Below are 26,778 nucleotides of genomic sequence, written 5' to 3'. Positions count from 1 at the left end.
ATTATGTAGATTTTACTCAAATCAGACAAAAATATTGCAGTACAGTTGTATTTGATGGACCCATGATGCTAAGAATTTCATCTACTTCAAATTTGCCCAACCTTCACCAAGGAACAGATACTCCCTGAAATTACCTTTACTCAAAATAGTAGAAACAAATTTAACAAGAGGCCCATGGGCCACATCACTCACCTGAGCACATAGGCTAGGAAAAAGCACAATTCAGTTAACCTTGGGGGGGGGGGGGGGGGGGGCAAACTAGAATTTTACACTACCTATCCATGTCAATATAACTAATGCTTCCATATCAATATGACTAAGCATGGCTTTGCTATTCTTAAACAAAAGATTTTCAAAGATTTTTTCCTATATAATCCTATGTAAAACTTTGATGCCCAATTGTGGCCCCACCCTACCCCCGGGGGTCATCATTTGAACAAACTTGAATCTACACTATGTAAAGAAGCAGTCTCAATAGTTTCAACTTTTTTGGCACAATGGTTCTTGAGAAGATTTTAAAGGATACCACCAAAGTTTCACAATTTCTAAATTATCTCCCCTTGAAAGAGGGCATTGCCCTTCATTCGAACAAATGTGAATCCCCTTCACCCAAGAATGCTTTATGGCAAGTTTGGTTGAAATTGGCCCTTTGGTTCAGGAGAAGCATAGAAAAATGTGAAAAGTTTACAGAGAGCCAGACAGCTATACAGACACATGGACTGCAAACAAAATGTGGTCAGAAAAGCTTACTTGAGCTTTCAGCTCAGGTAAGCTAAAAATTATTGTGTAACAGTTCCAGAAATATGTATCCTGAGAAAATCTAGTTGTATGAAGTTTTATTAAATAAAAAGAAACGTAAGTAAATTTCATATCAGTGTAATTTTTGTGCCTGTAGTCGAGATGACATTTCATCAAATAACTGTCTTAAGCAGGCAGGGTTGGTGAAGAAGTAAATGAACAGTTTTCTCTCCTTGTATAACAGAGGATCACTCTTCAAAATCTGAAACAAAAAAAATCTCTTAGGCCATCTGTAAAAAATTGTTTGGCTGCCCTCTCCTGACTGACTGGCTAAAAATGGCCTGACTCAAAAATTTTTTTAACCTCCAGGAACCAATTATTCTTTTTACGCATTCCGGAAAATAGATTTTGAAAATTCAGCATTGATTTTGAAATATTCTTTGAAAAAAAAATTTCTCACCTACCTACCGACTCAATTTTCTCATCCTGAGTCAGGACAGGGCAACCAAACATTATTTTAAAGTTGGCCTTATATTATATCTTAAATATTATTTCATCTCAGTGACTTCATATCAGTGACTTACATCAAAAATGTATCAATATGCTTGTCGTTACATTTAAAATATGTTCAAATTGAAGTCATTTTTGAAGGAGAAATTGTCTTAATCTCTACACTTAGTGATGGAAAATTAAATTAAAAGGAATGAATTTAATAGTTACCCAAGTTATACTGGTATAACCTAGGTTGGAACCATTTACACTTTTTTAGAAACCACTTTCAGGTTTATAATCGTAAACTGCCCCAACCCAGGTTAAACAGTATAGCGTGGGTAGCTATTAAATTCATTCCTTAAATGTAAGTAACTGAAGATTATTTACTTGTCCGTTTTTATAATTCATTACAAAACATTTTTTTTTTGCTTACCAAATTATAATTTTATTTGTTTTTAAATTTATTTAAATCAACACAAAAAAGTATGCTCCAATGCTTCTACTTTTGGGTCCTGGTCTTCATTTAAACAACTAACTTAATTCTACACAGCATAATGGTATATGCATATATTTGATAAGCCTTGAAAATACTTGTATTTTTAAAAAAAAATTCCAATATATTTCCAAGTAAAACATTGGCCCCATCCCTTAACTGGGGACCATAATTTGAATAATCTTAATAACTATGTTTTCAATTAATTTTCACTTCTATAAACCAATAAAATATCCTAGATTTGCTGTCTTGCACTTATGTTGTTATAATCTTATAGAACTTTATGTGATGTTGGCTCCTACATGTAGGAAATAAGCCTTATACTTTGTAATGCATTTTTATCATTTAATACATGAAAATTCCAAGAGGAAGAGTAATTTAAGGGGAAAAAAAAGATTTTTTTCAATAAATTTTAAGCCTTCATGTGTTCCTTTATGTTCAGTTATCAGATAAGTGATTAATAGCAGTATATTCTAGCTCCTTAATTGCCTGAATACTTCAAAAGAATCATATTATGAGTGTTTTCATTAACCTGTTTCTTCTGTTCCAAATTTCGGACTGTGTCTTTGATGGCAGATTCCAGCCTTCCCAGCATTCCCTCTAGTTGAGTCATGGTTGACTGGAGCTGAGGTGGAGTCAGAGATGGCTGACCATGTGTTGTACTGGACCTTGAGTATATCATTTCCTCACAGGATTGCATGTTTTGTTCCCTTTAAAAGAAATAAAAAATGTTATATAGTTATAAATGTGACAACTTCTCTATCAGATGTCAGTAGATATGTACTGCTTAAAAAAATCTTAATTCTTTTTATCTAATGATTTTCACAGCAAGACAATTCTAAATGTTCACAGAATGAAAATTTCCACAGTCTTTAAAAATAATTCTGTATGATCATCTGAGTTAGAAATATCTGTTTTTATATGTAGGTTTAAATAGTATTCTTCTTTTTAAGACTTTGGGTTAGTGGCCATTTTTGTCTTGTTTGGAAAGAAAAATCTGATGTAGTCTGTATTCCATCTGCATCAACATTTTTACTAATTCCTGCATTTAGCTCTATTGAAGGTGGATCATTCAGGCTATAATCTCCAACTTAACTGATATCAGGTAGGTAAATAATGAGATGTTTTAAATACACTATAAAATTTAACCTTGACATTTGACCATTTCAATGGTAGATGAAACAAGATGCCCATGGCCACAATGCTAACCTGTGTCACCTTAGCCCAGCAAAATTAAGATTTTTCCCCACTTTAATCGGGACACCGACCCCGGGGGTATATAATAAGCTCATCTAAACTTTGTTGCGGTGAGCTAAAATGAAAATTTTGGAAGACCTGAAAGAAATGCAGATGGAGAAAGAAAAGGAAAAAGTTTACCTTGTCCTTTCACCTTTTGGCCTTATAAAGATGTATTGACCAAAAGTAAAAAATTTCATTGCAAATCCTCAAAGAGAACAAAAGATATAACCAGGAAACCACTGTATGCAAAGTATGACTTTCAGATCTTGCCTTTTGACCTCTAAAACAATAGGATGTCTTCTGTCAGTCACTGAGAATTATGATAAACAATTTTATTCCAATAGCTTAAAGAAATCTAGTTATCAGCAGCTGGGAAACCACTTTTACAATGCATGAATTTCCAACCTTGACCTTTGGACCTCAAAAGAGATCTTCTTTAGGCAACAGGGAATTGATATAAAATTTCATTGCAAAAGCTTAAAGGCTTTTTTGAGATATTGTCCAGAAATGAAAGTGTTACACACATACAGTATATATTGACAGATAGATGAACAGACGTCCAGACAGCTTGATGGACAGACAGACAGACCCAAATTAATATCTCCCACTTTCAGTGAAAGCAGGGAACAAAAGCAGATAGCATAGGTCACTCGACTGAAACATGTGACTTATATGAGGTGGAATCATGATAAACAACATGTTTATACGCTTTTCATGATCCAATATCAAACTGAATAACATATTTTAAAATGTCAGTTAATATGTAATAAAAAGGAGGAATCAATCCATACCAAGTCTGAAGGGAAATTAATAAATCAAAGAGGGTTTTAAGAACATATGATACAAACTTTCTTTTCAAAAAGTATGATTTTCCCCAAAATAAAATAATGAACATATAACTTTTTAAAATTAAATCATGGAGTCCAAGAACAATCACTACTTGGCTTAAAACTTCGCTTCTCAAGATAGAGAAAAAAAGAGATAGAGATGAGTGGAAATCACCTTACAAATTTTAATTTACATTTATAAAACCATATTACTTACCATCTAAATTAATTTATAGAAGGAAACTGTTATAATTATTTTCTTTTAAAGTCATTTCTTACATAGTTCTCGTCAGCCCAAGATCATATCTTTGATGTATAAATATCAGTGATGCAGACATCTGCTAGTTGGCATTGATGCTTTATAATGGGTACAGTGAATTCAGTAATTAAAATATGATCATTTTATCTAAAACACCTGTACAGATAAAAACGGTTATTATTAAGGTGAAATGTCCCTCTCATAAGAGAGATAACTTTTCAGGGAAATTCTTCCAAGCTGTCCTATGAAATCTCTTATCAGAGTTCTCCATGATTTGAATAAATTAATCGATAAACAAAAGATGGGCAACAGATAAAATTTAATCAAAATTGCTCATATTATCAAAGAAAAAAAATGTTATAGGAGATCAATATTCTTGGCCTCCTTTAACAAGTTGTGATCCTTAACAACTAATGCGACCTCTTTACTTACAAAACATCCAGTAATTCTTCCTTGCTGCCCCTGACTGTCTCTGCATGGTTACAGCTTACTGAATAGGAATGTTTCAGCTTTTCTGCCCCATTTTCTAAACTTGCATAGGTAAGAAAGATATGCTCTGTATTTTCTACTTCTGAAATGTTAATAAAATGCATTTAATTAATAACATGCATAATTGGTATTCATAAGGCTTTAGACTAAAATTTGAACTTTCCTCTTGAAACTTTAGATTCAAAGTCTATCTTGCATGTGAATTCACAATGGCCTTTTATGGTCAATTCAAAATAAAAGGCCGTCCTGCTTTTTTTGAGATTTTAATTCTACAACCTGTATGCTTTTCTGCAACTACTTCACACAGCTTTTCTGTGATTGGATTTACTACATGTTATGTGTTATCTCCATTTTTTATACCTCCTTTCCACGATTTTTAAGCCGTTACCGCTGAAGCATCAAATGGTTGCCAATATTTACATATATTTTCCCAAGAATTACTGTAAATCACTTTTCATTCCAGAGGACTCTATTTTTGTGTAATTATGCGAGATTGCCTGATAGCGAAAATGTAGTTTTCGCTCTTGTTACTAGTATTGAAGTTTATACAGAACAATAACTAGAGTTCGTAAAATTATGTCTTGCTTATAAATACCAAATGACAATATCGCGAAAATTTACTATGTACAGTATACTTGATTGTATTTACTCACAGTGTGATAAAAGTTGAATGATTTTCGCATTTTACACTGGTCGGTGATAGGTTCTAGATGTTATGGAAATAGTTCATACAGAAACAAATCGTGTAGGCAAATTAATGTATTATATATTGAGCTCGGATCAAAATGTGAAAGCATTCATATTTGTTCTGTGGATCTATTAATATCTAGACAAGTGCTTGTTTTTAATCTTTGTTTTATTGAGTGTTGTTTTAAATCAGTGTTTTTATCCAGTGTTTTACAAGACTTATCCTGCTTAAATTTCTACTTCCACCTCCCCATGGTAGGCAGTGGGCAACAGGTTTTACCTGGCTGGTGGAAGAGGTACACGTTAAAATATGTTGCAGAAAAGCAAAACATATTATCTCGGAAAAGCAGTTTTACTTGTCAAAGAAAAGCAGGATTTTTTTCACAGAAAAGCAGTAATGAATCGAGGAAAAGTGGATCGATGAAATAAAAGTCTGCAATTTTAATTAAAACTTTATAAAGGCTTGATGTCTTTTTACAAATATTAGCCTTCTTATTCTTCCTGTATCCACATTTCTGGGAAAATTGTTCACAATTGTTACCCCAACCTAGTCCCTAAGCTAGGCTTTCAACAAACTTAAGTCTACACAGCATGGGTATTTCTGAATATTAATATAACCCTGCTCTCCTGAGAAGAATTTTCAAACCTTCTGTATTTCTTCATTATCCTTCCTTCCCCCTCCCCCCTGACCAAGGACATGGCCCTCCATATGAACAAAATTGAATTAACCATAAACCAAGGACACTTTGTGCCAAGTTTCAATAAAATTGGCCTAGCATACTGGACACAAATCAAAAATGTGAAAGGTCTATAGATGACAAACAACACGACAGACAAAAGATGGAACAACAGATGATGTTGAACACTTATAGACCAGAAAATCTCACTTGATCCTTTGGCTCACATGAGTTAAGAACCATTTAATAAATATTCTCTCCTTTGATCTTGCCTTCATGTAAGCTTTATGACTCACCATCATCTCATAAGCTTTCATATGTAAAAATAAAGCTGAAGTGTTTTTCCATAAAGAAATTTGTGACCTTTATTCATTTTTTTTGTGCATGTCTGTTGTATGTATGGCCTTCAATTTGCTCAATTTAAGCACTCTTTACCTTTGAATGTTTTTCTCTTACAAAGATATGGATCTTAGAAGAATGGTGTATTTCTGTGACCTTGTCCAAACTGAAACATAGCTAAACATGATTGAAACACAAGTTATTATGATTGCCAGTTTCATAAAAAAAACTCTCTTGTATTGGAGACAAGCCTACAGATTAGGGACAATGACGTGACAATTGACACATAGTAGTTCAAGAACTTGGAACACTGGATTTTGTTTGTTAAAGGAAACATGAATAACAGGAATATTTGTGAAAAACAATGCATTATAATCACTCTTTAAAAAATAGATATTATACATGAGTTAAAGAGTTTTTATGTGTTTACTTTCACAAATTGTACCCAAAATTCTTTTGAGATTTGAACTATATCAAACCTCCATGAAATTCAAAAAGATGGCAGTCATAATATTACTCCAGTAATGATAGTTACAGTAAAACTCACTGGGTCAAAACCACCCTTTCTAAAGTAGAAGTGCCAATTTCTTTACTTATTCAAATGACCTTGAATGATGAACATGAGACAATAAGGTCATCCAAAGCCTCAACATTAAATCTATCTTGTTGGACAGTGTTAGGGAATTCTAATATAAACATGTCACTATAACTATCTAGACAGACTGGGTACTTACCAAGTATCTACCCAAATTTCACCTGTATGGGTACAGAATGTTATCAAATCTGAAAAACTGACAAACTGACCAAGCACATGTGCCCCTTGTTCTTAATCTCCAAGTCAATGCAAGCAATGAAACATCAAAACGTTATTTATTTATCATTAATTTAAAATTCTGAACATTTACCCAAGACTTGATGTAATCTTTTGGCAAAAGTGTCCCTGGAGTCTATTGTGCTTCTTTTATATTTGGCTGTTGTCAACAAAGGATCCTCCATCATTTTCTATATGAAATAAAACAAATTATTTTAACCAATCTCTAGACATAATTCAGTCACTGAGTAAATGTTAAACCTTGATATCCACAACTCAGTAAGTCTGACTAAACAAGAGGCCCACAACACTTACCAGAGTCACTTTAGTCCTACTGTTCTTCAGGTTTTTAAGACTTATTTTCCTTGAAAATTGTGACACCATATTATGGCACCACCCTAACTCAAAGGGGTTTCTGAATTAACACATTATGTGGATGCTTCAATATCAATATGACTAAAATTCCTTGTAGTTATGGAGAAGAAAATTCTTTTCCTGTATACATATACATGTAAAATTTATCCTGATTTTAGCCAACTCAAACCCAGGGTCCATAATTTGAAAAAAAAAAATTAAATTCAAACAACATGGGAATATTTGCAAACAAGAAGTCCGTGAGCCAATGCTCACTAATGATACCCCCGCTCTGATGTGAATACACAAGTTCAGTTATGGACAGACACAGTGATAATCTGGAAGTTGACATCGGATTTGTAAAAAAATGAATCCCAACAAATGGCATGCCTAAACAAAGAGTGCGCTAAAATTTCAAGCATCTGTGTGAGTAGTTGCTGAGAAAACTGTGACCAAAATTTGTCATGTATGGTACAGATGGTTGTATGGATAAACAGGAAGTTGACATTGGATTCATACAGAAATGAATCCAACCATATTTCATGCCTAAACAAAGAGTTGAACAGTTTAGAATCTAAACTTCCTCAGGAAGTTTATCAGCTCAGGTGAGCAAAAAAAACTGATGAAAAAATGATAAGTCTTCAGGGCCTCACAGAGTTTTAATACTAATGGTATCGGTAATATTGACCTTTGAACAAGTGGCTCAAAATCTAGATGATTCTTTCTATAGTGAATAAAATCAAGGCAGCATCTTAAAATATACTCTTGTTTTTTGTGCTGCGTAAGAAAGTGTTCATGAGAAAAAAAACAATTTTGACCTGAATCTATGATTTATTGACACCGAAATCTACAGGTTCTACTGCTAACATTTTTTTATCTATGTAATCAAATTAGAATTTAATGATTAAAAATATTTGAGTTGTTATCAATAGTTTTGACCCTTTGACTATGACCTAGCTTTACTCTCAAGAGACACCGATATCAAATGGTGAAATGGTAACATAAAATGATTTTCAAATGCAAAGGATAAATTCAAAATATGATGCACACAAAATTTGATAAGTGAAAACTGCATGATTGCACAACCTAAAAAATGCAAGGAAATATAATACATAAGATTCATCTGTTCCTATAAAATTCCATGTAAATTTGTTGCTAAGTGTTTTATAAATATCAAATTTATTCAAATAATCTAAACCATGATTTGTCAGTTACATAGTCTGATTTTCTTTATTCTATATTGTCTACATACTGTTAATTATATTTACAGCTGTTAGCCCTGCTGTGATATTTTGGTGTTCACTGTGTAATGTATTCATCTGACTGCTAATGTTGACATTTTAAAATGCGAATTTGCGGAGGAAAACATCCCCAACAAAGCAACCTACATTCATGTAAAGGTTATTTAATGTGGCATTACAACACGTTGAAGAGAATACTCAAAATCGGGTATTATCCGCGAAATCACGCATAGTACCCAATATCAGGGTATCATTGAATCTGCAAAATCCAGTATCCCATGCAACTTTAAGTAAAAACAGAAAAATAAAGCAATGGCACATTATGTCAATTAGCGTTACATATACATCAGTATCTTTGGGGTTAATTTTTATTGAACACAATTTATATGGTTGTCTGACAAGTTTAAATTAAATCACACAACAAACACTGCTGGGGTAGCAAATAAGACACGGTGGCATCATTAAATTTCAATACAATTTCTAACAAGAGGCCCATGGGCCACATCGCTCACCTGAGCACATTGGCTAAGCAAAAGCACAAATCGGTTCAGTATTAAAAATATTACCAGGGGTTGGATGGGGGAGGGGGGGGGGTGTTATTTTAAACTACCTGATGATGCTTCCATGTCAACATAACAAATGGCTTTGTTGTACTTGAGAAGATTTCACAAAATTTTCCCATATATTCCTTTGTAAAAATTTGATCCCCCATTGTGGCTCCTCCCTATCCCAGGCTTCATCATTTGAACAAACTTGAATCTACACTACCTGAGGATGCTTCCATATCAAAATGACTAATCATGGCTTTGCAGTTCTTCTTCAGAAGAAATTTTCCTATATATTTCTATTTAAGACTTTGATCCTCCATTGTGGCCCCACCCTACCCCTGGGGGTCATGATTTGAACAAAATAGAATCTACACTACCTGAGGATGCTTCCATATAAATATGACCAATCAGGGCTTTGCTGTTCCTGAGAAGAAGATTTTTAAAGATTTTTCCTTTATATTTCTAAGTAAAACTTTGATCCTCCATTGTGGCCCTGCCCTATCCCCGGGGGTCATGATTTGAACAAATTTGAATCTACACTACCTGAGGATGCTTCCACATGAGTTTCATCTTTCCTGGCCCTGTGGTTCTTGAGAAGAAGATTTTTAAAAGATGTTATTAATTTTTCACTAATTCTTTATTATCTCCCCTTGAAAGAGGGCGTGGCCCTTCATTTGAACAAACTTGAATCCTTCACCCAAGGATACTTTGTGGCAAGTTTGGTTGAAATTGGCCCAGTGGTTCTTGAGAAGAAGTTGAAAATGTTAAAAGTTTACAGACAGACAAACAGACGGACGCCGGACAAAAAGTGATCAGAAAAGCTCACTTGAGCCTTAGCCTCAGGTGAGCTAACAAGATACTTTGGAATGGATCTGATGTAGAAACTATAACCAGGTTATGTATACTGATATTCAGATGAGGTATCTATATATTAGCCTTACCCGTGGTGTATACCATCCCTTATATGCATTTTGGCATATAAGAAGAAACTAAAGAATGGACCAGCTCCTTAAACTCTGATATTGTCATGAGTCCAGAAAAAAAAAACCCATCATATACATGTATATATTTAACAAAACAAGAGGCCCATGGGCCACATCGCTCACCTGAGTAACTTTGGCCATGCTGTTCATTACCAGACTCCCCCCTTGTAATACCTATTGTGGCCCCACCCTCCCCCCAGGGTAGGGCTGTGTATTGAGCAAAATATTTCGATACAATACGATACGATATTTTATAAAACGATATGCGATATATTGGATTATTTATTAAGTCTATCAAAAATGTCTTATAAATGACATTTAATGCATAAATTTGATAAAAACTGGTGAGTCTAACATAACATGTTAAAATATAGTTGTCTATGTATTTTGTAATTGTTATTTAAGATGTGCTATCTCCTTAATGTTTATTTCATTATTGACCAGTTTTAATTCAAAACAGTTTAAAATAATCTTTGGTAACTGAAATTCCCAACTTTTTCACAGATTTATAAGAAAAACTGCCTGTCCGATACGTATTGGAAGTTATTTTTTTCGATACGATACATTCCTGAATATCGATACGTATTGAATATTCGATATATTGACACAGCCCTACCCCAGGGGCCATGATTTGAACAATTTAGAATCTACACTACCCCAGGATGCTTCCACATAAGTTTCAGCTTTTCTGGTCAAGTGGTTCTTGAGAAGATTTTTAAAGATTTTTCCTATATATTTCAATGTAAAACTTGGGATTCCCCCTATTGTGGCCCCGCCCTATCCCCTGGGTCATGATTTGAACAATTTAGAGTGTACACTACTTGAGGATGCTTCCACATAAGTTTCAGCTTTTCTGGCCCAGTGGTTCTTGAGAAGAAGATTTTTAAAGATTTTTCCTATATATTTCAATGTAAAACTTGGATTTCCTATTGTGGCCCCGCCCTACCCCCCGGGGGTCATGATTTAAACAATTTAGGAACTACACTACCCCAGGATGCTTCCACATAAGTTTCAGCTTTTCTGGCCCAGTGGTTCTTGAGAAGAAGTTTTTTAAAGATTTTTCCTATATATTTCAATGTAAAACTTGGATTTCCTATTGTGGCCCCGCCCTACCCCCGGGGGTCATGATTTTTACAATTTAGAATCTACACTACCCCAGGATGCTTCCACATAAGTTTCAGCTTTTCTGGTCAAGTGGTTCTTGAGAAGAAGATTTTTAAAGATTTTTCCTATATATTTCAATGTAAAACTTGGATTCCCTATTGTGGCCCCGCCCTACCCCCGGGGGTCATGATTTTTACAATTTAGAATCTACACTTCCCCAGGATGCTTCCACATAAGTTTCAGCTTTTCTGGTCCAGTGGTTCTTGAGAAGAAGATTTTTCCTATATATTTCAATGTAAAACTTGGATTCCCTATTGTGGCCCCGCCCTACCCCCGGGGGTTATGATTTTTACAATTTAGAATCTACACTACCCCAGGATGCTTCCATATAAGTTTCTGCTTTTCTGGCCCAGTGGTTCTTGAGAAGAAGATTTTTAAAGATTTTTCCTATATATTTCAATGTAAAACTTGGATTCCCTATTGAGGCCCCGCCCTACCCCCGGGGGTCATGATTTTTAAAATTTAGAATCTACACTATCCCAGGATGCTTCCACATAAGTTTCAGCTTTTCTGGCCCAGTGGTTCTTGAGAAGATTTTTAAAGATTTTTCCTATATATTTCAATGTAAAACATTGATTCCACATTGTGGCCCCGCCCTACCCCCGGGGGTCATGATTTGAACAATTTAGAATCTACACTACCCCAGGATGCTTCCATATAAGTTTCAGCTTTACTGGCCCTGTGGTTCTTGAGAAGAAGATTTTTTAATGACCCCACCCTATTTTTGTCTTCTCTTGATTATCTCCCCTTGTGAGGGGACTTGGCCCTTCATTTTAACAATTTAAATTCCCCTTCACCCAAGGATGCTTTGTACCAAGTTTGGTCAAAATTGGCCCAGTGGTTCTTGAGAAGAAGTCAAAAATGTGAAAAGTTTACAGACGGACGGACAGACAGACGGACGGACGGACGACGGACAAAATGTGATCAGAAAAGCTCACTTGAGCCTTCGGCTCAGGTGAGCTAAAAACAAATAACTACGTATCATTTGTGTTTATTTCCAAATAAATTGTTCCTCAAGCTTAATTTCCTAACTTGTGCATTATTCACAAAATGTAAAACTTTTGAAGAAATTTAACGATTAATGCTGTGTTTTGTATTTTGTACTTAAATTGTAAATGTGTCCACCCCTAGATGCATCCTCCATGCAAGTTTGGTCCAGGTAGGGCTTATAGTTATTCAGGAATGGACTTGCTTCTAAAACTTTAACTAGGATGCCGTGCTAACACTGGCACCAAGGCTAATACCAAAGGTACAGCATTATAAGCTCAACTCGACTTTGTCAAAGGGACTAAAAATTAATTAATGCATTTCACTATATGATCAGTAGAGCCACACTCTAAGATCAAAACCTCTGATCTTGGGGCCATAATTTTCACAATTTAAGTAGAGACACCCTTGCTTATCATAACCATTCACTTAATTTGTTGCTATATACCCAGATGCAGAGAAAAAGATTTTCAATGAATTAATGGGGACTGGACACAGTTGCATTGCTGTTTTGTTTACAATTTTAAATTTCTATTCTTATTAAAAAAAAATAATTTCAGTCTGTCCCTCTGTCTGTCTGTCCCACTTGGTTTTCCACACTTTTTTTCTAAAAGCTTGTAGATATTGAGCTGGTTTTTGGTATGTGAGTGTATCTTGATGAGTTACAGATCAAGTATGCATTTCGTTCTGCTTCAATGATTTTTGACGGAATTATGACCTTTTCAATTTTTCAGGGTTTTCGACATTTTTTTCTAAACGCTTGCAGATATTGAGAAGATTTTTGATATATGACTTTACCTTCATGAGTTATAGATTAAGTTTGCATTTCGTTCCGCTACATTGATTTTTGACGGAATTATGACATTTTCAATTTTTAACAGGAAGCAGATTACACTTACCGGTAGGGGACTAGTATTGCTAATGCAATACTCTCAGAATACTCGTTGTTAATGTTTACGTTTTACTAGGTGTGTTCAATTTCTTCACTCTGAACATATCACTGAGCATGGACTGACAATACTGATGAGTTGATTTGCTTTTTTACATTTCTTCTCTAAATTTTCTGGATTATAGTTTAAATATTTTTCATCACTACATAACAAATTTTCCACTTTCTTAAATATTAAGGATAAAGTTTACTTCATAAGATTGCAAGAATGTGTGACAATCAAATGTGTCCTGAGATTCGTAGTTTTAATAATTTCCAAATAAAAGAAGTTTCTAGACACACTTTTATAATATTTCAGTGTGAAATGCTCTAGCAATCTTTTAGTCTTGATATATTTATATAATGAAAATTTTAGAAAATATTAACTTTAAATGTGTCCAAGCCCCTTATTATAATCATGCCAACAGTTTGACTGCTTAATGTCCAGGAGTAAAATATAAGATTTTTGAAGATTACATTAATTTTAATTATTAATTAAATTTAATTTGATGAATTTGACCCCATTCCCTTAGGCATGGACGGATGGGCAGAGACCATATATTCACAATTTTTGTTTCCTTTTGCCCAAAGATTCTATAAACCAAAACTGGTTGAAATTAGTCTGAGAAGAAGCTGAAATTGTTCTCAAATGTGGAAGATGCACAAACATCATGGATGATGAAGGACAAAACCAGATAGCAATAGGTCACCTGAGTGACTCGTGTAACCTAAAAATGCACACCTATTGACTTTTTTTAAAGACTTAGGTCACTTGTAACAAACATTTTTTTATGGTCTTATCAAAAAAAGAAAATCAAAGATGCATGAAAACTTAACTGAATTTTCTTAAACTTTTTTTCAAAACTAACACTGATTGAAATACTCAAGGGTTTAAATAATACAATCATGCTTCTTGTTTTGCAATGTGTTCTTGATCTCAGTGACATATTACTACATCTGCAAATGAAATGTCATGTCAGTTAATGCATCTACTTTTTGTTTAACATTTAAAGGGGCCTGGACACAGAAGCATTGTTCATAATTTTAAATGTCTATTTTTTTTTACCTCCACTTTACCTGAGGATGCTTCCATATTAATATGACTAATCATGGCTTTACTGTTCTTGAGAAGATTTTTTTTAAAAGATTTTTCATATGTGTACTTATGTAAAATTTTGATCACACATCATGGCCCCATCATATCCACGGGTGTCGTGATTTGAACAAACATGATTCTACACTACCTGAAGACGCTTAAAAAATCATGGCTTTGCTGTTTTCAAGATTTTTAAAGATTTTTCCTATGTATTCCTATGTAAAACTTTGATCGCCCAATGTGGCCCCACCCTATCCCCAGGGGTCATGATTTGAACATACTTGAATCTACACAACCTGAGGATGATTCCACATAATATTCATATTTTCTAGCTCAGTGGTTCTTGAGAAAAAGATTGTGAAAAGATGCCATTAATTTTTCACTTATTTGTAATTGTCTCCCCTGGGATGAAGGCAGGGCCCTTCATTTGAACAAACTTGAATCCCCTTTACCCAAGGATACTTTGTGGCAAGTTTGGTTGAAATTGGCCTGGTGATTCTTGAGGAGAGGTCAAAAAATGTGAAAAGTTTACAGACAGACAGATGGACAGACAGACACAAGGATGCCAGACAAAATGTGATAAGAAAAAGCCTTCGGCTCTGGTGAACTAAAACCTGAACACTGTGAATCACTCTTAGATACTTCATTTCTAATTTCATTAGAAAATATCTTTGTGGCAACATTTCACAGTTGGGAATGTATTAAAGATCAATTGATGAGAATGAGAATGCACCATGAATATGGTGTGAAAAGATATAATTACCTGCTTGGTAAGCTAATAAGAGCCAGTGAAGAACTATCATTTTTATGGCATGAAATTCAATTATTTATTCCCTTTAAAAGTTTTGTTTAAAATTTGCTTACAAAAATGTCTCTGAATTCACAAAGTAATCTGTATTTACTCATGGAGTTTCTTCAAAGTATATCATTATCGTTAATCATATTATAAAGGGAAAATTATCAAATCTCAAATATATTTTCAGAAAATGGGAATAAAAGCACCAATTATGCATTCTTTAATTAAAAATTGATAAACAAATATATTTTAAGATAAAAAAAATTATAGGTATCCGGGCATTTGAAAACTAGAAGTATGTCCATAGGACATGAATGCCCCGCCGAGGGTATATTAGTAATGCAACATGAAAATTTGTATTAGTGTATGAAATTTGATTAGAATATCTTGAATAGTTTCTTTAAAATTGAAACTGAAACCTAAAAAGTTGGATATAGATAATAAATTCTCACCAAATTATACATAAGTGTATAAGCTTACATAAATGTATCTTAAATGGTTTCTTTAAATTTACTCAAAATGCAAATTTAAGAAAAAGTGAGGTCAAGGTCACAGGAAAGTTCAAGGCCAAATGTTTTTGATGCAGTTGAATAGTTCTCACAAATACGTATTAGCATATTAAGTTTGAAAAAAAATAATCTGAATGGTTTATTTAAAACTGAGCTAAACACTAATTTAAAGTTAAGGTCAAAGGAAAGGTCAAGGTCAAAAAATGTTGATGCAGTTGAAAAGGTTACATCAGTATGTATTAGCATATGAAGTTTGATAAAAATATTATGAAAGGTTTCTTTAAAACTGAATTAAACATAAATTGAGAAAAGTCAGGTCAAGGTCAAAAGAAATGTTAAATTTCAGTAAAGGATAGGAAAGAAATAGATTTGTCATGATTCATCAACTCTTGAGATAACCCCTGCATTCCAACACATGCCTTTTTTACCTCCCTTTTTATCAGCTCTGCAGCAAGGTTGATCTGATGTAATGATATATTGATGCAGTTGAATAGCTCTCATCAGGATGTATCAGCATATGAAGTTTGATAACACTATATTGAATGGTTTCTTTAAAACTTAGCTAAACACTAATTTAAGAAAAGTGTAGTCAAGGTCAAAGGAAAGGTCAAGGTAAAAAATATTGATGCAGTTGAATAGCTCTCATCAGTATGTATCAGCATATGAAGTTTGATAAAAATGTCTTGAATGATTTCATAAAAACTGAGTTAAACACTAATTTAAGAAAAGTGAGATCAAGGTGAAAGGAAAGATCAAGGACAAAAATGTTGATGCATTTTAATAGCTTACATCAGTATGTATCAACACATGAAGTTTGATTACACTATCTTGAATGGCATCTTTAAAATTGAGCTAAACACTTAGTTAAGAAAAAAGGTCAAGGTCAAAGGAAAGGTCAAGGTCAAAAATGTTGATGCAGTTGAATAGCTTACATCAGTATGTATCAACATACGAAGTTTGATTACACTATCTTGAATGGTATCATTAAAACTGAGCTAAACACTAAGTTAAGAAAAGTGAGCTCAAGGTCAAATTAAAGGTCAAGGTCAAAAAATGTTGATGCAGTTGAATAGCTTACATCAGTATGTATCAACATATGAAGTTTGATTACACTATCTTGAATGGTATCTTTAAAACTGAGCTAAACAATAAGTTAAGAAAAGTGAGCTCAAGGTCAAATGAAAGGTCAAGGTCAAAAAATGTTGATGCAGTTGCATAGCTCTCATCAATATCTATCAGCATATGAAGTTTGATAAAAATATCTTGTATAGTTTCTTTAAAACTGAGCTGTGAACAGAGCTAATCGCAAAGCACGACGGAAAGACAGATGGAAGGATGGAAGGACAGAAGACAGACATGACAAACACTATATGCCCAAAGTTTGATAAAAATATCTTGCATAGTTTCTTTAAAACTGAGCTTTGAACAGAGCTAAACACAAAGCACGATGGAAAACAGACGGAAGGATGGAAGGACGGAAGACAGACATGACAAACACTATATGCCCCGGCCATATTCATGGCGGGGCATAAACATTGCACATTTTTATATTTATACAGTATTTTAATACTTCTGTTTAGTTCATTTGTCCTATAATACATAGTGTAAAAAGCTTGTTCTATCATGGCAAGACATCACAGATCACTTCTAATTTCTTATCATGTAATAATCATATGGTATCTAAGGCTAGATTAAAGGAAATCAGATTCCTCTAAAAATGTATTTATTGTACTTTTATGGGTACAAATGTCAACTTTTTAAAATACCATTACCAAGACTTCAAAGAACCTTGAATCATAATGAGATGCATGAAATGAAAATTGTTGCACAAAAAAAAAAATTCAATTTCAAGCTTAATTTTGAGACTTCTTTTTAATTAAATAATAATTTTAAGAGTTATCATTCCTTTCTGAGGAGCGGATATTCCTAAGGATAAATTTTAGTTTATGAAAGTGCAAGTATGTACGATAATCAAACATGCCTGAAATCTGTAGCTTTATTAATTTTCAGATAAAAGAAGTTTCTAAATAGGTTTTTTATAATTTATCAGTTTGAAATGCTTTTGAAATATGTAAGACATGAGATTCTACAAAAACTTTTGAAGATTATACACATTGTCTGTGAACATAGAAATTCTGCAAATAAACAATAATCTGAGTCTTGAAAATTCTGCAAACAAATTGGTTTAATTACCATCCTGGCCTGCCATCCTTTTAAATGGTTCTGTAATAGCTGCTTAATGGCCACCAGCAGACGGTGTATGTCTCGATGGTTACGGTTCTCAAGTTCAAATGCCATGGTTAGAAATTCATTCCTAGCTCTCTGTTGCACTAAAGGATGTATAACCTTTAAAAGTTAAAATAATAATGTTTCAACATGCTTTTACCAGGTTTAAATGTTTCATAAGACATAACTGGTTTCAGTAGGAAGCTGACCTTTACCATGTTTCAAGGGCAAGTGAAAAACGTACTTTTTATGGTATTATCACTAAACATGTACTCTAAACTATTCAAAATGATTGGATAGTGGGAGTCCATAAGGTCTAGAAAATATTATTTAATAAAAAAAAATTAAAAAAACAACCGAGATTTTCAACATAATAGACAAGTAAGAAGTCTCTGAAAAGACTCTAGCTCTTGTGGTTTGTACTTCTAACAGAGGAAGGCAAAAGTAGCACTGGGACTTGAAAATATGGCACCAATAAATCAATACTTGGTTTTGTCTTTTTGTGTGGCAAGATTACTGAAATCAGATTAAAACTGTAGGAGGAGTAAACTTTTGAAAAAAAAGATTATTGTATTTTTAATAACATGGCAACATCATTCATCAAAATCAAAATCTGATAAACATATACCGTAATTATGTATCTTAGTGTTGCCTACTTTTTTACCAAATGAATTTTGATTTTTGAACCCTCTAACAGACTAAATTTTCTAATTTATCTATCCTCCCGAATATTTGTGGGTCTTGGGTCAACGGACAGACATTAAGGTCAAACACTGGGCGTAGTAATTATAAAGAATTTTATGGAATTTTTATTTTAGGTATCCACGAAAATGCCATAAAACAAATAAAGTTATGGACATTGGTGTAATCTTTCGTATACCATGTTTTATTGAAATCAGACTGAACATGTAGGATTTTAAAAGAATTTCACATAAATTTATATTTTTTGTTGCCAAGGTTAAACTGTTTGCTGAAATGAAAATCTGTCACATAGAGTTATGTGTCTTATTGTTTTCTACTTATTAATCAAATTGTCAAAGATCAACAAACAGCTAAGAAGAAGGAAAAAAGAAGATGGAAACCTTAACATAATATAAGCTCCCCTGGTCTTTGAAAAAGTAAATACAACATGGAATAGTTAGGCTAAGGTCACAGGGAAGGTCAAGGATAGAAAATTAAGACACAGTTTACTAACCCTCACCAATTTGTATTAGTGTATGAAGTTTAATAAAAATATCCTCAACTAGGGCTGTCACGGCTCAAAAATTTTTCAGATTGGGTTGGATCCGTAAATTTTCAGTTCAGTTTCTGGTTTTTTGGTTCGGTTATCTATTATTTACCTTAATTTCATGAATTTAACTTGAAAAATCTTTATTTGTTAAATTAATTTCATCTTGAAAAGTTATCAAATCCTTTTGTGACAAGTCTTTTGTCATGGATGAAGAAGATTTCAGTTTTAATGTTTATTTATCACTATTGTCATCATTCTTTTGAGTGATGGATAGAGGGACAGAAGAACAGAAGGATGGATGACAGACATGAAGAAACAATACATGTTCTGACCATATTCATGATGGAGTATGATAAAATCTTTTGATGATTGTCACCTGGTCCTGATTTGAGATGAAGTAATCCTGTCTAGCCAGTTTAAGGTTGTAGTCCCCTGTCAGAATGTGTGACACCTGGGAGGTCATGCTGTCCTGAATTAATCCAGGGATCTCATCTCCAGATAAAGTTTCCAGTTCTCTTTGTACCATTTGTAATGAAGAGTCAGCATCACTTAAATGTTTACTGCAAAAAGTCATCAAATTAGCCTTTTTTAAGCTACCAGTCTGGCAGAACATAGCTCAAATAAAATTCACTGACAGTCCATTTCATAATACAGTGCTACCTCGGTATATTGCCCTCCGTTATATTGCCACCCCCGCTTATTGCCAGGAATTCTCCAAGAACGGATTTCCCCCTGTGTTAATACACCCGTTATATTGCCACCCCCGCTTATTGCCATCCGCCACTAGTTTGGGGAAACAAAAGGTCAAATTATATAAGGAAAACTCTCGGTAACAATGCCAATTATCTAGCGCTTGTCGGTAATTTGGACGTCACACCCGTGCTTTGACAGTGGTTGCGGTAAAGCGTGACTGGCTGAACAAGGAGTTCAGCTAAATTAAAGATAATTGTTTTATAAAACTCAAAATTAGCAATTTCTTTTGTGTTGTTTTTATAAGATGGAAGTATTATTTCATCACAATAATGGGAAAGTCAGGGAAGAGAAAGCGTACAAATTTAGATTACAAACGAAAATTTAAAATAAACCCAAATAAATAATTGTACATTTTATTTAACTGTAAATCGCCGATTGTTGCTTTCACCGAACTAGGCCATAATAAATGAAAAAATCATTTTATTCCCTATAGATCAAAAAACCAAATTCTAAATTCTAAGGAAATCCCATCTCTATTTTTAGACTACTATATGACTGTTTCAGGGGTAAGGGAATCCCATGCCATTTTCACGTGCGGAATTCAATTGTTGGACACATAATGGATTGATTGATGAATATCAAAACAGATTAAGAAGAGAAAGTACTCAGGTACTAGCAAACATGAGAATACGTGTATATTACAACAGGTTCATGAAGATCTAGACGTGTACCCTGGCACGTGACTTTCCATTCGTCTGTTACCGAACTTTTTTAACTGATCTAGTATTATTGAGATGGTGAAATAATCTACTTACGATTCAGATGATATTGCCGATAAACCTCAAAAACTTTTGTATACCGAGAGACTATAACTGCTATTGACACCGTTATCATCGGGTTGTTAAATTCTTCGACTCAGGATCAACAGAAGAGCGAAAGAGCGGGAAATTGAAAAATGTCGTAATATTGTGACATTTTCATTTCATTTTAAAAACAAATAAATTAATGACTTTTTTTCCGGAAGAAATGAAAGTTGCGCTTGAGTGTATATGTATGTACACACGCGCAAAAGCATGACATTTGATTTTAACTAAAATAAATTACGTATTCATCTTGAACTGGGCTCATTGCATTGTAATTTATGACAGAACTCGTTATATTGCCACCCTCGCTTTAATGCCAAAATCTGTCTTGGACAAAAGTTGGCAATATACCGAGGGAGCACTGTAGTTTTAAAAAAAAAGACTGCTTTATAATTCACAACATTGTTTAATTTAAGCAATACTTTTCATGATCATAATTTTTTTAATCAAATAGGACATGTGACTCTTTGCGATGACTGTAAAATGAGAAAATACTAGTTTGTAAAAAAAAAAAAAAATAAATGAATCAATGAATTTATTTGCAATGAACTCAATTGTAATTTTTGGTGGTAAAATTATCAATCTAATAAAGATTTTTTTATTAGGATAAATGTAAATTGATTAGCAGTTTTAACAGTGAGAAGACTTAACATTTTATTAACATGTGAGCTACAGAGAATGTACATACTTTATGGAGTTACAGTCCTTGGAGAACTCTCCAGCCTGAACCATCCTCAAAATATCCTCGGCTGTTTCTAGACGTCGCTCTGACTGGACACTCGCGATCTTTGCTTCAATATGTTTCAACTTAGCAGCAGGATAACTACATTTAAAAAATATTCATTCAGACACCCTATCACATGAAAACACATAATCAACTTTAACAGATTTATGTCCATTTGAAATCCAAGCTTTGTTTTAAATCTTACCTCTTTTTTATTCTGGACAATTCTTTGCACTGGCTAATGTTGACCTCTTGACCTACACCTCTGATCAAGGACAAATTGGGATCACTGATTTCCAATATTTCATATCTTGAGCCCTCACTTTGGCCAGCTACATCAGCTATGCCCTTTAATCAATATGCATTTCCAGTGATAAATTTTTCTCAACAAAGAACTAAAAACACATACAGGAATTCTCGTCTGATCAATCAAGTAAATACAATTTCGATTCAAAATCATTACGAAAGAAAAATGATGGCTTACCTCAAAAAATTTCTTCTTTGTAAAGAGGGATAACTCTTGTGAGAATTTTTCTTCTTTCTGATAGTACTCTTCCAGTGCCAGTTGAGACAGGAACATTGGCACACCCTCCTTACTTTTCTCCTGGACAGGTAACTCATAAATTTCACTCAGCTGTCCCACACGTTCAACCAGGTGCTCCAAACTAGAGTTCACCTGAAAAATAATTGATTCCCGGACTAAATATATATATCATGTATACTCCCCTATAAGTCTGTTTTTTGGGGAGTTAAACTTTGGTCCAAAATTCTTTATCAGACTTATACGCGAGTTACAAAAAGATTGGTATTTTAGCGGGTCAATCCCTCTTATTTAAGCTTAAAAAATACGACCGACTTATAGGCAGACCATCTTATAGGTGAGTATATACAGTATTCAGGTACATTCAAATACATGTATATTGTACATAATAGATATATTGTAGATAATGTATCAATTATATCTGCTAAATTACAAGGATAACAATTATGGTATATGGAACTGATCTCAACACATATGAGTACCATGCAATTAACTGCCCAAAGGATGATTTTGTCCTGAATTAATCTTAATATTTTCAACTCACTTTGATTTGTATTTTCGTAAAGTTTAACAATGATGTAATTAAAGTTGTGTGGGCCAATCTTTTTGATCTCTGAAAATTACGATTTTTCACCATCATTTATTTACAGTGTAAAAGTTTCACACTTTCCAAAAATTAACACTGAAGTTCACATCTGTTGCAGAGAAAAAGAAATATTGGAAGTTAAAAAATAATAATTGTGGTTCCACGATATATACAACTGCTAATAATGCACATGCACACAAAGTAGTTTTGCTTCAATCAAAAACAGTAGTTTTTTTTTTTTTTTTTTTTTTTTTTGCAAGTGCATATTAAGCGTTGTGGAAAGCTGGTTATTTTGACCGAATCAAGACACGAGAGGAAAATAGCAGTGGTCAAACAGTTTACTTGAACATGGTATGAAGTAAGTAGACTGTTAAACTATGATATTCTATCCAGTAAACAAACCCATGTGTTTACCTCGTCATACCTATGAAAGGCCACATGATAGTTGTAGAAAGATCTTTATGCTGAATATTTCTTTAATTACAACTTTGTCCCAAGACAAAGGATAAGTAGAAAGGATATTTTCCTCATTTGAACATGTGATCAATAGTAGATGATGTTAATGGGTAAAATATAATGAACACTTGCAGACCATATAGCTTTAAAAATAAACTTTTTTTTTTTAAGTGTGACACCTCCCAGACAGATTACTATGTGTCCTCCATGCTCAAGAGGTGACAGTAAAAATTATCACACACAAACTGATATATAAACTTCCCTATTTCTGTCCTTACTGCAGCATTATCTGTTTTGTTTTGCTCCAAACTTCTCTTGTACTGTGATTTGACTCTAGCTTCTGTCTGGGAAAGCTTTGATTGTCTGTGACTCAGCGATGTATGATGAAGACTAAATCATATAACATAAATAAATCATATGAAAATCAAACCACTATTTATTGCAAAAAAGAGGAATGTTTATCAGGAATCAAACTTTCGTTTCAATTATTAGCCTCACAACGTCAGGGGTTCCGAGTCCACTAATGGCCCCTGACAAACTTCATTCAATAATTTACAGGCTTGCTTCTCTCATTTAGAAGCACCAATCAGATTAAGGCTTTCATTAGTTGATTAAAAAATAAACGTAAACAGAAAGTAAGCAGTTGACAACTCAATGCGTGTTACAGGTTTTTGTGATTGGTCAAGAGATAAGAAAAACAATCAAGATTTGTAATTTCCTGTAATTTCCTGAAAGACATCACTGCAGTCAGCCCATAAAATATTGAATGAAGTTTGTCAGGATCCAACAGCCACGATGGACTAAGGACCCCAACGTTGTGAGGATGTTGAATTGTAAATTTAACTCTTACATGTAGGTGTTTCATCACAAATACAGATGAACTTTTGTATCTCAATTTTTGATATTTCAGATATCATAGATATGTCTGAGTGAGTTGGAAGTCCCAACTACTTTTTTTTAAAGTATTTTTTTGATACCTCAAATATCTTGAATTTTTTTTACCAGCTTCAAGATAATAAGGTATTCCTGTGTTTTAAGAATTACCTTAGTTTGTTTCTCTTTTGTATCAAACTTTGTTTTCTTGTTCTGCACCTTTCCAAATTCTCTGTTAACTGCTCTACTTCCTGTCTGTAACAGTTAATTAGAGTCTTACATGTATGAATACAATATAATTTTCTTTCAAAACCTTACTTCAAATACAATTCACTCAAAATTCCTCAACAAATTTGACCAAGCTGAATGTGTATTTTATGTTTATGGATTTGTCAAGTTGTTGAAATAAACTTTTTTCCACTGAGATCCAACTTACTCTAGCTGTGCCACAGTTACTTGTTCATTCTGAGAAACCTTCAGGTTTTTCAATGCCTGTTCTAGTTGTTCACCTTCCAAAACACTTTCCTTGGAACTCTCTAATGAATGGAACCTACATAATGACCAAAAATCAATACTGCACTATACTTGTAACCTTTAATGTTGTTGCTTCCTCTAGTAAATTTGAACAATTCTCTCTTTCATGTACTCATTATATATACTCCTAAATCAAGTTTTACACTTCATTTTTCTCTGCTGTATTTTAATCGGATTTAGAAATTTAAAATTAAATAACAAACAATAAAACATTTTAGTTCTGATATATTTAAAACAATTCCTACATGCTGCAATCTATTAAGAGGTGTTATTCTATTAGCATGTGACAAACTTTTTACATTTACCGATACTACAGAAACATTGTAAAAATAGGTGTAATATAGTACAGAATCCCTTACTGTTCCATTTCTTCCTTGGTGAGAACATTAGCAGCACTGATGCTGTTGCAAAACCATTCCAAAAACGGCAGCATTGCATCATTTTCAAACATCCACTCTAGGCCCTTGGGGTCCAGTTTACTGGCCTTGGGATAGCCTAGGTCCTGTAGGACAGCAAGCATCTGCTGGGCACTCATGTCAAGTCAGTTTGTACTTCAGAAAATATACCATCAGAGATGGAGCTGAAAAAAGATTTAAAGTTTACAAAATTGCTAGAAGACAAGAACTGATCCATATAGCATCAGGCCATCTTAATGAATCTTTAAAAATTCTAATATTATGAAATATACTTTACTATATACTACAGAATACAGATTATTGATAAATGGAAATAATTACACCAAAAACCACAAAGATATTAAATCTTATTTTGGTCAATGGTATAAAAAATAGTTGAGGCCTGTCACATAATAAACAACTTGTGCTCTGCAGGAGAAGACTTTTAAATGCAGTGTGCATGCTGCCCAATCCAGTGATTTATAAATATAATGATAAAATATTGTTAAACTTATACACATCAGTGAGAATCAAACTTGCACCAAAAAATCAGACATTTCCTGAATATTCAGCATTACATCTATGGCACTCTATATGCTATTGATATCTATGATAGACTATTATATCTTTACTGATATTAAATACTGTAAACCAACTATTATTCGCATCATCTTTTATTCATGATTTGTCAGTTTGAAATCCATCTGCGACAATTAATTTTCGTGACTAAGGAAATATTTTCTATGAAAACAAAACAAAATAAATGGTTCACTGCGATCAATATTTGAGTTAAAGTAGGTCGCGAAACTTGCAGATATTTCTCTCATGCGAATAAAAGATGGTTTACATTATAAGATGACCATGTAATATGATAACAAGATCTTTTTTCAGTAATTTCCCTCTCACAACACTGGTGCCAATGAAAAATATTACCGGTAAGTGGGATGTGAATTTGCTATTCACATAGAATCTGAATACTAAAATATCTTTATCTTTTTTTTCACCCAAACTCTTATTTTGGCTCTGGGCCAGTTGCTCAGACACTCATATGATTCTTACATGGAAATTCTGACATTCATTGAAATGGTTTCATCATCTGACATTATATGCCTTTTCTTATTCATCAAATTAAATATAATACTACTTATAAAATGTATTGTATAATACATGTATTTACAAAACATTTTATCCATTCACATTTGTATGCTTGGAAATAAGACCATTTAACCAATACAGAAAAAGTGTTAAGAAAAAGCAAAAAATCTTGTGTACTTTATCTGTATACTGTTTGCTTGTATTTTAAACCAAAAAAAAAAAGCAGTGTGTTGAACACTGTTGAACTCTCTTTATATTTAACCGATGTTTCAAATGTTTGGATAGAAGTTGAGAACTGTCAAATGGGATATAAATTTACAGTGAAACTAAGTGGAAAATTACATTAGGGTTTTTTTTTTTATTATATTCCGCATAAAACATACACTGAAAACAACTTATTCTATAACTCTGCAGTTATACAGGCCCTCTGTGACTGAACGAAAAGTTAGTGTCGGTTTCAAAATAATTGAGAATTCTTCATATTTGTAGCTTACAATCTATTACATTGATAAATTTGAAAGTAGACAAAAAAATTGTCAAAGCAAAAGCTGTAAACATTACCTAGTATACCTACTTTCAACTTCCAAAAGTTCGCGGTATGCTAAGCGTCAAAATGACTTTGATTTTCACGAAATAGATAATCAAAGAAGTATAGAGAGCCGGGCCGGGCTCATTTACAGAGCAATGAGCATGGCTAACAAAAAAAAACTTTCTCTCTAGATCTTTCTCAAAAAAAAAAAAACTCTTGAAAATACATAATAAATAATTAACAGGACCTAAAAGACAATCCAAGTCTATTTTTATATACAGAAAATAACATGTAAGTGGAAAATTTTATTCTATTCGGAATTAGTTATTCCTATGCTATATTCAGTGCTTTATATTTGAAAACAGAAAAAATGGC

The 26,778-nt window shown here is 33.3% G+C and overlaps 1 protein-coding gene across 1 annotated transcript; it reads right to left on the bottom strand.

The window, feature by feature from the left end:
- Nucleotides 1-296: 296 nt before the first annotated feature.
- LOC133190269 (HAUS augmin-like complex subunit 3) lies at nt 297-24,947 on the bottom strand. The gene is made up of 13 exons (XM_061325782.1): nt 24,744-24,947; nt 24,287-24,400; nt 24,022-24,105; nt 23,256-23,367; nt 21,879-22,070; nt 21,600-21,742; nt 21,359-21,493; nt 19,491-19,674; nt 17,851-18,003; nt 7,146-7,242; nt 4,481-4,619; nt 2,256-2,433; nt 297-1,000 (listed from the first exon to the last, which is right to left on the bottom strand). The coding sequence occupies exons 1-13, from the start codon at nt 24,917-24,919 to the stop codon at nt 872-874; spliced, it is 1,836 nt and encodes a 611-aa protein (XP_061181766.1). The 5' UTR covers nt 24,920-24,947; the 3' UTR covers nt 297-871.
- Between the last annotated feature and the right edge of the window lie 1,831 nt (nt 24,948-26,778).

This window comes from Saccostrea echinata, unplaced genomic scaffold (assembly GCF_033153115.1).
Source record: "Saccostrea echinata isolate AGI-Se365-2 ecotype Australia unplaced genomic scaffold, CSIRO_AGI_Sech_v1 ptg000022l, whole genome shotgun sequence".
In the NCBI taxonomy this organism is placed as follows: Eukaryota; Metazoa; Mollusca; class Bivalvia; order Ostreida; family Ostreidae; genus Saccostrea; species Saccostrea echinata.
Note: the sequence above shows the minus strand (reverse complement) of the source record. Positions and strands in the feature narration are given on the sequence as shown.

Bases quoted from the DNA above. Each gene is read 5' to 3' on its own strand.
- LOC133190269 (XM_061325782.1), bottom strand. From the start codon at position 24,919: ATGAGTGCCCAGCAGATGCTTGCTGTCCTACAGGACCTAGGCTATCCC. The intron at 18,004-19,490 runs GTGACAATCATC...TAACTTTTAAAG, and splicing joins TCATCTCAAATCAGGACCAG to GTTATACATCCTTTAGTGCA. The intron at 4,620-7,145 runs GTAAATGTTCAG...TTAACATTTCAG, and splicing joins AAGATTACATCAAGTCTTGG to AAGTAGAAAATACAGAGCAT.